At 49.2% G+C, this 12940-nt stretch overlaps 2 protein-coding genes across 3 annotated transcripts in view; both read right to left on the bottom strand.

The window, feature by feature from the left end:
- Nucleotides 1–849: 849 nt before the first annotated feature.
- On the bottom strand, nucleotides 850–6055 carry LOC136768307 (uncharacterized protein C17orf114). Of its 2 annotated transcripts, none has more exons than XM_066722444.1 (3): nucleotides 5580–6055; nucleotides 2160–2267; nucleotides 850–2068 (listed from the first exon to the last, which is right to left on the bottom strand). In XM_066722444.1, exons 2-3 carry the CDS (start codon nucleotides 2263–2265, stop codon nucleotides 1902–1904), a joined length of 273 nt encoding a protein of 90 aa, XP_066578541.1. In that variant the 5' UTR covers nucleotides 2266–2267; nucleotides 5580–6055; the 3' UTR covers nucleotides 850–1901. The 2 variants fall into 2 exon arrangements, with proteins under 2 accessions (XP_066578541.1, XP_066578542.1); XM_066722445.1 differs by having other exon boundaries at nucleotides 2166–2267; nucleotides 5580–6017.
- Nucleotides 6056–10110: 4055 nt separating this feature from the next.
- The window catches only part of LOC136768301 (uncharacterized), a 5783-nt gene continuing 2953 nt past the window's right edge, over nucleotides 10111–12940 (bottom strand). The window contains exons 2-4 of the mRNA XM_066722436.1: nucleotides 12488–12889; nucleotides 10861–11190; nucleotides 10111–10594 (exon numbers count right to left, since the gene is read on the bottom strand). Of these exons, the coding sequence (XP_066578533.1) occupies nucleotides 10386–10594; nucleotides 10861–11190; nucleotides 12488–12889 (941 nt within the window). The 3' untranslated portion in view covers nucleotides 10111–10385. The remainder of the gene's footprint in view (nucleotides 10595–10860; nucleotides 11191–12487; nucleotides 12890–12940) is intronic.

The raw sequence follows: 12940 nt of genomic DNA, 5'->3' as shown, positions 1-12940 counted from the left end.
TGGTGGGCCGAACTGGGCCCAGCTGGGCCACCCGAGCCGAGGACAATGATGTCCCATGCTCGGCTGCTTCAAAAGCTGTGTTCCACATGCAGATGTATGGATTAATCCTGGTTAACACTATCCACTTTTACTGTTATAAATACTTACATGTATCTATTGAGAGTTAAATTAGTTCCAGGACATCAGAGGTTAAAGAGGTGACTTACAGCTCAACCACCTGTAACTCATTATTTAATCTGTGTGGATCAATCCCATGACTTTGGTACCAGTATATAAACAGCAGCAGCAGAAGTTTGTGTTTGTCTTGTATTTAATTCATGTATGAAGTATGTGTAATGTTTAAACCCAGTAACAGGGTAGACTGGCGCTTCTCGGCCGAGTGCTGGAGACCCGAGCGCTTCATGAACGCGTCTATGGTGGAAAAACCTGTTTTTAAACCTGACTTTGAACCTGAAACAGTTTCTTTTTCAAGAGAGAGCGAGAGGAAGGGAGGGAGAGAGCCTGGAGGGGATGGGGGAGAGGAATGGAGTGAGAGAGGCCGAGGGCTGCAGTGGGGTTCGGAGGGAGAGAGAGGTAGAGGGAGACGAGTGTGGACGGGCCTGGGTTGTAATCGGTCTAATCAGTCGAGTGGTGACTCTCTCAGTGCCTCGGATGCATGGGCCGCACAGAACTGGATTTTCCGGTGCGACCGATGTTCCCGGAGCAGCGTGGTCTGGCGCCAGTCCAGGCCGTCTCTGCGAGGGGCCTCCAGTAATAACAGCTGCCTGGCAATATCGGGTTACTCTGCAGTATTGACACTGAAATATGAACACACACACACACACACACATGTACTGGTAGACACGGTAGTATGCACAGAATATAACATTTTATTGTATTTACATTACAAGCATCTGCAAAACATTTTATTTTTCTCATTGTTAGTAAATTCATCCTTCTATCCCAGGAAAAGAAAATATAAAAATAACGGCCATTTTAAACTCTAAACTCTGAATCGCTTGAGGCCAGCATTTCCGTTAGCCCAAGCAACAGACTCTTGCAGCTTTACACAGATGTGTATATTTATTCTCATTCTCATTCAGAACCAGTAGACGTTCAGAGACGGTTGTACAGGAAATGAAAAAATCCCCACTTTGTATCTGATCAAAGCCAGGGGAATAAAATCTCTCTCTCTCTAAACGTGTATTTATTTACATACAGACACGCGTGTACAACAATAGACAGACGCATCCCATACAAGGACATGATTCACATTTGTTTTATTTGGGTTTCATCCAGCCCGGACACTAGGACTTTGTAACAGCCTGGAGGCTCTGGTCTCCTCCTACCCACAATCCTCTGCTCCCAGCTCTGTCCCTCCGCTTGTGTCCAACGGAAACTGGCAGGCAAATACTTATATGTAAACATTTTTGTTTACTTCTCTATCTTGATCTGTTTTCTGTACTTTCAATTGCGCTGCTGGATTAACCCTTTCAGGGAGCTAATGGAGGAGTCCTGCAGGGCGGGGGGGCAGGGACATGGAGGGACTCGGCTCAGTTGGGGGCCCTGTCCTGTCCTGTCCTGTCTGACACAACTGAGTCTCAAGAGCAGATGGCTGCAGTGTCAGTGTGTCAGTCAGTCAGTGTGTCATTCAGTACATCAGTCAATGTGTCAGTCAGTGAGTCAGTCAGTGTGTCAGTCAGCCAGTCAGTGTGGACACGCACACAGCCACACCTGCAGGACTCCCCCAAGTAAACCGAAAGCCGACCTCTGACAGCAAAAGACGAAAGCACTTGTTGGCTCGAGTGGGTTTAAGCACAGTCTCTCAGTCCCATCCCCTGCCTGCTCTCGGGGAGTCTCCTCGCCACTCCTCTCTCTCTCTCTCCCCTCCTTCTGGGGGGTTGGGGTTCAGAGGTCGGGGGTCAGTAAGTGGCATCGATGGCGCTCAGGGTGGAGTCCATCTCGTGGCGGAAGGAGACGCGTGCCTTGCAGGAGAAGAAGCCCTTTTCCCCCCCGGAGGTGCTGTGCTCGCCCTCGCTGCCCGAGGACGTGGTGGAGCAGAGGCGGGTCTTGCCAGCAGGGGGCGTCGCTGAGAGAGAGAGAGAGAAAGAGACAGAATTAATTAAAAATCGGCAAAGAGAAAAGCAGGATATTCAGCTCTTTTGCTCGCTGCTCTGTACCTGTACCTGTATCTGTCTGCGAGGGGTCTGTCTGCGCCTCCTCGCCCCTTTCCTTGTCCTTGCAGCGGCGGTACCACGGGAAACACTGCAGCACCTTCACACCCATGACTGGAGCGAGGGAGAGAGAGAGAGAGACACTGAGATCTCGTGGCACAGTCTGGTTAAGTTTTGGTTAGGTTTTCATCGTCGTTGTCTTTTTTAAAGCGACGCAATTAAGTCACCATCTGCAGCCATGAGACGTCGACTGGGATCCTCGGTCCCCAGCTCTGACACTTCCCTCTCTCTCCTTCCCTTCTCCTCCTCTCTCTTCTTTCCTCTCCCCACCCCCTTCCACCTCTTGAGCTCTGCCAGCGCCTCGCCCCGCACCACAGACACTCGTGCGCCATGGGGCTAATCGGATTAGCGCGTCAATGGATTACGCGGGGCTGCAGCACTGTGCTGACCAAGGCAGGTTTATAGGACAGGAGACTACGGGGTTAAGGGCGAAAGTGTCCAGATAGACAGACACACACTTGGCTTGAGGTCTGAGGTGTCAGGGATATTTTTGGCACCACTTAAAGTGACACAAGATTCCCTGTGTTCAGCTGCAGGGAAGATCTCTGCAGGGATGATTACATTAATTAGTTAATTGATCAATCAATCAATTAAGAAAAGCTCTATACACTCCAGAACGCTGTTCCATTCTCACACGCATCGGGCTGTAACACACGGAGCATGAATGCCTCCGATATTATTTCCCACTTCCCCCGCCCTCCGCAGAAGGGTGCCAAGTCACTGGTGAGGAATTTCGGACCCTGATCTCACATCCCTTGTGACCAGCCCGGTCCGGTTCTGAGGTTGTTGCTGGCACCACAGGCGTGCGCGTGCACACATACACACACACACACACACACACACACACAGAGTATAGCCTAGCAGCCAGCCGCATTAAAATACCTTTGGTTATGAATAACTTTGATATAACCGCCCTGCCCTGAACTGAACTGCTGCAGCGGAGTAAACAGCCACACAAAAGACTGTTTCAGGTCCTCTGAAATTGTCCCCCCCGGACAATCGACAAACGTGCGTTGTCAATTCAGTGCCTTTTGGCGAATGCTAGCTCAGTTTACCCATAGTGCACTGGCAGGGAAGGGGTGCTAAGTAGGGATAAGGAATGCGTTGCTATTACAGCATCCCCCCCCCACCCCTGGCAGCAGTGTGTGGCACCTTGCCCACTATTGAATCACTGGGTATAAACAGCGCAGCAGCACAGTGCCAGGTGGGTGGGGGGGGCACTTTCCCATGGTAGGGATCATGCAGATTTTGTTTTCTTTTCTGGGAGGGGAGGAGAGGAAGGGGGTGGGGGGGTTATCTATAGAAGAAACCTGAGTAAACATCGTGAGCCAGAGGGGCCCGTCCCCTCCCCATTGTGCTACAGGGACTCTGGGGGCTGAGGAGCCCAGCCTGGCCTGTCTGACTGACTGGGTCTTTATCGGTTTGTGTGTTTATTGATTGATTGATTGATTGATTGGTTTTCTTTTCTTATAATTTTGCATTATTTTGGATGGTCCTGGTCCCAAGGAGTCATCTGGTATCTGATACAGTCATAGATTTTACTGACTGACACGCTGACTGATGCACTGACCAACTGACTGACTGACACACGGACACAGTGATTCACTTCCAGGACACCTTAGCTCCCAAACATAGGTGTGACACACTGTTCTGTGTTAAACGCATGTCGTGTCTGGATTCTTACCTCACTTTTCACCCAAATGACCAATTGAATACATAATTACAAATGTTCTGATTGCGCCTGCGTTCTCTCTGGGCAGCACAAGCACATAACACCCCCCTCTTTCAATCTTTAGTAATGAAATCAGTTCCGCTAAGTCTGGACCCCTCCGTGTCTACCACGACTTATAACATGGACAACGTCCCTGTCAAACAGAGAACAAACAAGACCAAACCTACAACACCAACAACCATAATAACATTTAGTTTTAACAACTGGATTATTATAATTCATTTTGACAACTATCATGTCCGTCCCGTAAGCTGAGCTGGTTTCAGTGCCTCCACGGAAACTGTGCAACTGTGTCCGCCTCCCAAAGCCAATTAAGGTAATGAGCGTGAGATTAAGACCGTTACAGCGTTTGGACAGCAGAGCCCGCCAATGCTGGAACAGCACTTCTCATTTAAACATGAAAAAGGCAATATTATTATTATGAAGATGATGATTCATAGGAGGTTCATTTGTGTGTCTGGAAATCTGTTGCGCAATACATACCACTCATCCCCACCCCCTCTCTCTCTCTCTCTCTCCCTCCATCCCCCTCTCAGCCCGTGCAGAGACGTGCGGGCCGTGCAGGGGCTGCAAGGAGTCGGGCAGGCTATTCTCGGACTGTACTGTTTTGTGCCTGTTCCCTCTCTCCCTCCCTCCCTCTCTCCCTGGGACACCACCCTGCTGCACGACAGAAACAGAAAAGCTAATGTGCTAAACACAGTCCGTAAATTAACTACTGAAATAAATAAATAAATGCACAATGTCCCATTAATAACACTGACACGTGCTTCAAATATCAGTCTCTGTGCTTAATGACCCGAGCCCGTTATTTTGTATCAATATGATGATGATGGTGATGATGATGATGATGATGATGATGATTATTATTATTATTATTATTATTATTATTATTATTATTATTATTATTATTATTGTTTCTGGGCAGTTAAAATGCTCACAACATGCGCTGCCTGTCATCCCACTTAACAGCCCGTTGCGCGTTTGTTTGCGGCGCTTTTGCGGTAATCGCGCAGCGCACAAACACAGCACACTGTGAAAGCTGTGTGTACTGTCGTGCATCAGCATGCACAAGTTAGCATTTTTATTGTCACTTGTTAAAGAGAAGTTCCAACTCCTGACTATTCGTCATGCGTGTATTAAAGGACAACTCCCACTAAAACACACCTCCGGGGAAGTGTGCGGAGCTACACAACGCCACAAAACACATCCAAAGTGCACGTTTGTGTCTGGTTGTTGGTGTAGTGTGTTTTTGGTACGCATCACGCAGTTATCACGCCGGGCAGTGTGAAGAGAGACGGGGTTGGATTGCATTGTGCACAACCCACACACTGCACACGAATACGAGGCGGTGGAGCGGGGATCTCGGTATTGCACTCCATGTGTCCATGTGTTGATTTATCAATCGCAAAGTCAGACAAACATTACTGACAGGACATGCATTTATCCTGCAAAGTGAAAAGCATGCAAACAGCCCGTTTTGGTAACGTCTCATATAGGCTATAAATAGACAGGCAAGATAGATAGATAGATAGACATAGACAGACAGGCAGTTCAGTCGTGCAGTATACCACGGCTGCATCAACACAATGTTTTAAGAATAACTTACAATCGTCAATATTAATGCTTTCACTTACCTAGTGCAGGATTTTACACTTCTGGTCGCTGTAGTTGGGTCAGTTTCTTTTACAGCAGGTCCGGCTGCAAATGCGTGGAAATCAGCGTTTAAATTGAAAACTTGTTTCAGCACAATACAGCAATAATAATAATTTAAAAAACAAGCGGTGTAACGCGTTGCAGTGACGTGCTGTGGTGTATGATTAGCACTGAGCTGAAGGGAGACACCTCTCTCCTTTACTCTCTCTCTCTCTCTCTCTCTCTCTCTCTCTCTCTCTCTGGGTTACGGCACAGAAAGATCACTGTGTGACTGGGGCGACTTATCTTTATATAGCTAATCTTCAGCGTCGGGTCATGTGACTGTGCCTCAGCTACACGCCTCTCTCTCCTTTCCTCTCTAACTCTGTCACTCTTCTCTTTTCTCCCCCTTTTCTCCACCTCCCCATCTTTCTCTCTTCTCCCCTTGTCCAATCTCTCTCTCCCTCTCTCTCACTTGTCCACTCATCCCTTCCCATCTCTCTCTCTCTACCTCCCCCTCTCCATCCCTCTCCACCCTCTGTCATCCCTCTTTCTCTCCTGTCCACCGCTTTCCCTGTCCCTCTCACACTTTCTCTCCCTCTCTCTCTCTCTCTCTCTCTCTCTCTCTCTCTGGGATGGGATTCCTGCCAGTGAAAGCCCGTGTTTCAGGCGCTGTCTATTGTCTGGCCGACGCAGGGCTCTTCCGCTGGCTCTCAGCTCTCTGTTGTTCCAGCTGTTTACTCTCCCGCTCCGAACAGTGAGATAAGGAGACGGGAGGGTGAGAAAAAGGGGACAACGAAAAACACCAAGAAGAAAAAGGACAAGAAAACAATCTGGGAAGACCCTGGGCAGAGGATGAGATTGTCAGTGTGTGTGTGAGAGAGAGTGTGTGTTTCTGCACTTCAATGTTTAACCACAGCACAAACACAAACAGTGCAGCAGGTGTCTGGCACCCTGACACCAAACCACACCTGGGTGTTGGCGCTGAGAGGACGAGGGCGTCTCTCTGCACACAGACACTGCCTCACCGCCACGACGCCCCACAAACCCCACGTCCCCACACACTCAGACGCCCGTCGGGGCCGGGACACGCCTGGACACGGCTGTGCGGAACATTCCAAGAACATGTGAAGCCCCGGGCCGCTCTGAGCCGACAGGGAGAACAGGTTCTGTCAGACCGGTCCTGCCGCTTTGCAACGAGTCCGGGCCCTGCTGCTCGGAGTGTGTGTTTGTGCTTCGTGTTGTGTTTCCATTGTCTCTGTACTGTAGTAAACTGAGCCGCACCGACCCCTGCCTGTCCAGCACTCAGGCTGTACTGCACAGGGACTCTCCTGTACTGTACTTATACTGCAGTCTACTGTAATTATACTGCACTCTGTGTGTGTTTGCTCTGTGCAGGTGAAGGACACGGGCCGGCGCTGTGTCTGCATTGATCCTATTATGATTATTATCATGATTATTTCAGTCGACCTGTGCCAGGGGTTGATTATTAACCAGGCACAGGGGGACTTTGATACAGTTAGCAGATCACACAGCTCCCAGGACTGAGAGGAGTCACACACACACACACACACACACACACACACACACACATTAAAGCTACTACTCACAGTTGTTTTGTGAGGAGTAACCCCAGGGAACATGTTTAAAAATAAAAACAACTCACAATGTTTTATGATTAGTAGTAACAGTAGTTTAATTTGTGTGACTTACATTTGCACTTTTAAAGGCTCTTTAAGTTGAAAACAAACCCTCCATAAGTGCTACAAAGAAAAACACACACACAGTATACACAAATAATAATTAAGTGTTTTTACTTTTGCTGAGTCAAATAACCGCTTTAAATCCACCAGATTTATATGACTCTGTGTTTTGCTGCCTTTTAGTTGTTATTCTCACGAGGGATAAAAAAATCGCAATGTCAGCTTCACTTGTTGATGGCTTAGTGTTCCGTAAAGATGATGCACTAGTTGCGGGGTCCGGTCCGGTCCTGGGGGTCCCGGGGGCTTTTCCCCTGGCGCCCCGAGCTCACGGAGAGAGGACGGAAATATGTGGTTTTCTCTGAGCCGAACAGGTTCGCCCTGGCCTGTCTACTGCATGTCTTAACAATGAGTGTGTTGTGTGCGTGAGTGTCTGTGTGTGCGTGTGTACGTGCTTATGAGAGAGTGTGTGAGTGAAATTCATATTATCAGTTCTGATTCATGCTTCTATGTGTGTATTTGTGTGTTTATAATCATTCCTTCATCTTGTGCTCCTTCACATCCTCTCATTTGTGATGTATTTGTGTGTTTGTTTTCTTCCCTCCCTCCCCAGTGTGTCTTTGGTGGGCTGCTTGCCACGGAGTCAGTGCAGGTGACCTCCGACCCCCTGGCCGCGTCTTCGGGGGGCCCCCTGAGTGTGTTTGGGAAGCCGCCAGGGCAGGCCAGCTCTGGTCGCCTCGAACTGGTTCATGCCCCTCTCTCCCTCCCTCTCTCCCTTCTTCCCTCCCTCACTGACACATCCTGTTTTGAAACACAAATTCCTCACAGACGCAGAACGCTCTGTTTCTTTTGCTCCGGGTTTTGTGTTTCTGTTTCTGTTTTCACGGAGCGGGGGGTCGGTCTGTGTGGTTTGTGTGTTCGGGGGGAAAGGCGTTCAGGACAGGGGGTCCCTAGGCCGAGGCTGTTTTTCTCTGCCTCTCCAGGACCCCAGTTATTGCCCCTCGCTAACGCTGACCTATTTCCCTGGAGAGAAAAAACAAGTATTTCTACTTCTTCCAGCGGAGGAGAACCACAACGCAGCACAGCACAGCCAAACACACACACACTCACACACACACACACACAGACACACTCATGCTCACAAATATGCGCTCACACACAAATGCACGAGCACAGACGCACACACAGACACAAATGCACTCACACACACAGATGCAGACGCACTCACACACACACAGACGCAGATGCATTCACACACACACACATAGGCGCAGACACACTCACGCTCACAAATATGCAATCACGCACTCACATGCAGACGCACTCACACTCACACAGACAGATGCACTCACACACAGATGGAGACGCACTCACACACACTCAGACGCAGATGCACTCACACAGACAGACACACACATACACACACACACACGCAGACCCAGATGCACTCACACACACACAGACACACTCACACACACATGCTCACAGACATACACAGTCACTCACACACTCAAACACACAGACGCAGACACACTCACGCTCACAAATATGCGCTCACACACAAATGCACGAGCACAGACGCACACACAGACACAAATGCACTCACACACACACAGATGGAGACGCACTCACACACACTCAGACGCAGATGCACTCAAACAGACAGACACACACATACACACACACACACAAATGCAGATGCACTCACACACACACACGCAGACGCAGATGCACTCACACACACACAGACACACTCACACACACATGCTCACAGACATACACAGTCACTCACACACTCAAACACACAGATGCAGACACACTCACGCTCACAAATATGCGCTCACACACAAATGCATGAGCACAGACACACGCACACAAACATTCACGTATAAACATGCACACGTGTACACACTCCCACACACTGTGGCGCTCAGACACACACACACACACACACTGACGAATGCACACACAAGCACAGATATCCTCACTCTCACACACACAGACACACTCAAAGTTGGTCTGTCATTAATAGATCAAGGTGTGTCTAGATATCCAGCTGCACTTTATGCACGGGAGGGGGTAAGATTGTCACGTCCTCTCAGACTCGTCTCCCCGACGTGACTAGCAGGCGTCACACAACAGACACATTTACAGAAACAGCGGCAGTGAGAGCCAGACAACACGCTTTGAGCACAGTCTGCACACGAGGGCAGCCCGAATCAACCGGAGTCACGTGACCGAAGAGGGGTACTAAACTAGGGCCTGTCCGACTCTGCTGCACCCAGATCAATCTCTCTCTCTCTCTATCTCTCTATCTCTCTCTCTCCCCCTACTGGACCAGGACAGCCGCTGTAAAGATGTTGCTCAATCTTGGCTTGGCTCTTGTGACTGTTGTCTTGTATTTTTTATATATTTATTTTCTCTTGTCTTCAGGAAAAGCTGATCTATGGCTTCTTGTGCAACAGAGGAGAGGAGGAGAGAGAGAGCGAGAGGGGAGGGGTAAGAAGGAGGGAGAGGAGAGACGGGGAGGGGAGGGATGGAAAGGAGGGAGAAAGAGAGAGGGGAGGGGTGGAAAGCAGGAAGAGGGAGGGAGAGAGAGAGGAGGGATGGAAAGTATGGAGAGGAGAGAGAGGGGGAGAGGGGAGGGATTGAAAAGAGGAATAGAGAAGAGGGAGAGAGGGGAGGGGTGGAAAGGAGGAAGAGAGAAGCAGGGAGACTGGAGGGTGGAAAGGAGGGAGAAAGAGAGAGAGATGGGGGGTGGAATGGAGGGAGAGGAGAGGGAGAGAGAGGGGAAAGAATCATGATAAAATAATAATAATCAGAAACTCCGAAGTGAGAGAATTTCTCCAAGCAGAGTTTTATTGTGGATGAATAAAGCATCAGTGAAGCCCCCCGGTCTCACAGCAGGGTTTCGGGGGCTTTGTCAGGTAACTGAGCTCAGTCCGGCGGTCCAGTGAGACGCGCTGTCCAGACTGGGAGTCCGGCGCTCAGCTGGGGAGGCTTGAGGAACTGCTGTAGATATTGCATAACTTCAATAAGCAAGCGGCAGTTAGCCAGTGTCACAAGAGGGTAGTCTCTCTTTCTCTCTCTCTTCTCTGTCTCTCTCTCTCAGTGGATCTGTTTGACAAAGGCCCCTGATGCCCCCAGCACTATCTTGCCTCTTCTCTTCTCCTGCGCCCTCGCTCTCTTGCACCCCCGGATGAGGGCGAACATGGACAGGATGAGCCCGTAGGCGGCGCTGAGGCCGGTGGCCAGGGTGTACCAGCCCTGGGCAGCCAGCATGGTGTCCGCAATGCTGCTCTGCCAGCCGGGATGGACTATAGAGAGAGAGAGAGAAAAGGAAGGAAGAAAGAAAGAAAGAGTGAAATCAATTATTTTATTATTATGAATGTTATTATGGTATTGGTATTAGTACTGTCATTGTTATTGGTATCTTTATTGGTTCTGTTAATGTCATTGGTATTGGTATTGGTATTGGTACTGATACTGGTACTGGTACTGGTATTGTATTGTTATAAGTATTGGTATTATTACTGGTTTTGATATTGTTATCATGTTTTAACACACACTGCCCCCCACTCACCCCTCTCCCTGCGTAGCTCTGTCTCCACGTAGCCCATTGGCTGCAGATCCGGGTCCACGGACAGGTGCTCCGCCCCGCAGGCCACTCTGACTCCCCGGTCCAATTGCCCACCGGGCACGGTCAGCACAGACCACACCACCGCGCCCTCCCCCTTCTCCTGCACCTCAGTGACAGGCTGGCGGGGGGGCACTCCATCCAGCAGCCAGCGCAGGCGCAGCTGGGGGGGGAAGAAGTCCTGCGCCTGGCACAGCACGCTGACCCCCCCCGGACCCCCCTGGGGGCGAGGAGAGTACAGAGACAGGGAGGGAGGCTGGCGGATGGGCAGGGAGTCTGTGTGTGTGAGAGAGAGAGACATATATATAAAAATAGTATATACATTCATGTTATTAATTAATTAAATATTATATGGGATGATGAACCAATTGAAACATGTCTGACATGTAATGCTATGGTGTGTCCATGTTTAATCTCCATTGGTGCTTCCAATGTTGGGCAGATGTACAAAAACAGTTTGAAGTATTTTGCAAAACAGGACACTTTTTTATTATATGTTCAAAAATGATTGTGAACATTATTATCTTGTTGGCAGATCCGTCCTACACCACAGCTGCCAGTTTACTACATTGTAATTGTAATTGTAACAATGTAAACAATATAATTGGTTTCTGTTTTCTTCTTAAACACATGATTGTGTACAGACAGTGTATCCACCTCACGGCGATTGATCACATGACGTCGATATCGTTCTTAATTGCATTTAATTTACGGAAGGGGCCCCGAAAGGATAATTTGTCGCCAGAGACGGCATGATGCTTCATCATTATTTAGTTTTTCATGTTTGGAAATGTTCAGATTCTCTTACAAAAAGAATGGAATACAAATTAACAAGAAATTAAAAAAACAAACAGGATATAGGTGTAACAGTTTTTACTCTCCTCACCACATCCACACTTCATTAAAAACGTTATTCAAGTCTGGAGAAAAACGATACTATAGGGAACGAGTTTAAACACTTTCACCTGCAGCTGATGAATTTAGCGTCTGAAGAGTCTCAATAACATCAAGTGTAAGTAACTCAGTGAGTGCATTTAAGTAAGCAGGCATAGAAAACAGACTGTTGAATTAGGAAACGATGGTTTTTGCTTTCTGCTCAGAATGTATAGTATAATGCAAAATCAATACGTGTTGTGCGATGCGCAAAATCATGAAAAATGCAATTCCTAACGGCGCTGTTATGGCAGGTCTTGTCGAGGGGAGCTGTTATGTCCGATTCCTTTGCTACTGGTGACGTTTTTGAAGAATTAAGCACGTTTTGTAAAAATAACACTTTAGATCTTCGCAACATTAACTCTGGGCTCTGGAGCGGCTGATTAACTGGCTGCTGTAAACCAGCGATCATCGTCCTGTATGGTTCACCAGTCGGAGTACAACGTATAAAATGAGTACAGGGTGAATACAGAGTGAGTACAGGGTGAGTATGGAGTGAGTAGAGTGAACACAGTGAAAACAGGGCGGCTGGGCAGTTCGAGCCCAGTTCTTCAGATCTGAACTAGTTAACAAGCTCCCCATATGATTCAGTCCAATTAACTAATTAAGCTGTCGGGCAGAGAACAAAGCAGTGCCTCACCCTGGAAGATGACCCGGGTTCCCTGACCGAACACGTAGCGGCTGTCGAACCACACGGCGCAGTAATACACGCCCTGGTCGTCTGTCTGGAAGCCCCCAATGGTGAGGCTGAACACCGCCCGGCCCTGCGCGTCCTCCTCCGCCTCCGCCTGGAAGCGCTCCTGGGCCGTGGCCCCGGCCCCGGGCCCGTAGCTCGCCGCCTTCCCGCTCTGGCTGCTCAGCACAAACTGCAGCCGGCCGTCCTGATCTGAGAGCCGGTACCAGGAGCGGATCAGGCCGCCCAGCCTCGCCCGGCCCCCCGCCAGCCGGCACGACACTTTGGGGTTCCGTCCGCCGGTGCCGAACACAGAGGGATAGGGCTGCCAGAGCTGCGGCTCCGGAGGGGTCTGCGCCCCGGTCCACACTGTATACACACACACAATTATATATATATTATTATTATTCATATTAATAC

This window comes from Amia ocellicauda, chromosome 14, assembly GCF_036373705.1.
Source record: "Amia ocellicauda isolate fAmiCal2 chromosome 14, fAmiCal2.hap1, whole genome shotgun sequence".
Taxonomy (NCBI): Eukaryota; Metazoa; Chordata; class Actinopteri; order Amiiformes; family Amiidae; genus Amia; species Amia ocellicauda.
Note: the sequence above shows the minus strand (reverse complement) of the source record. Positions and strands in the feature narration are given on the sequence as shown.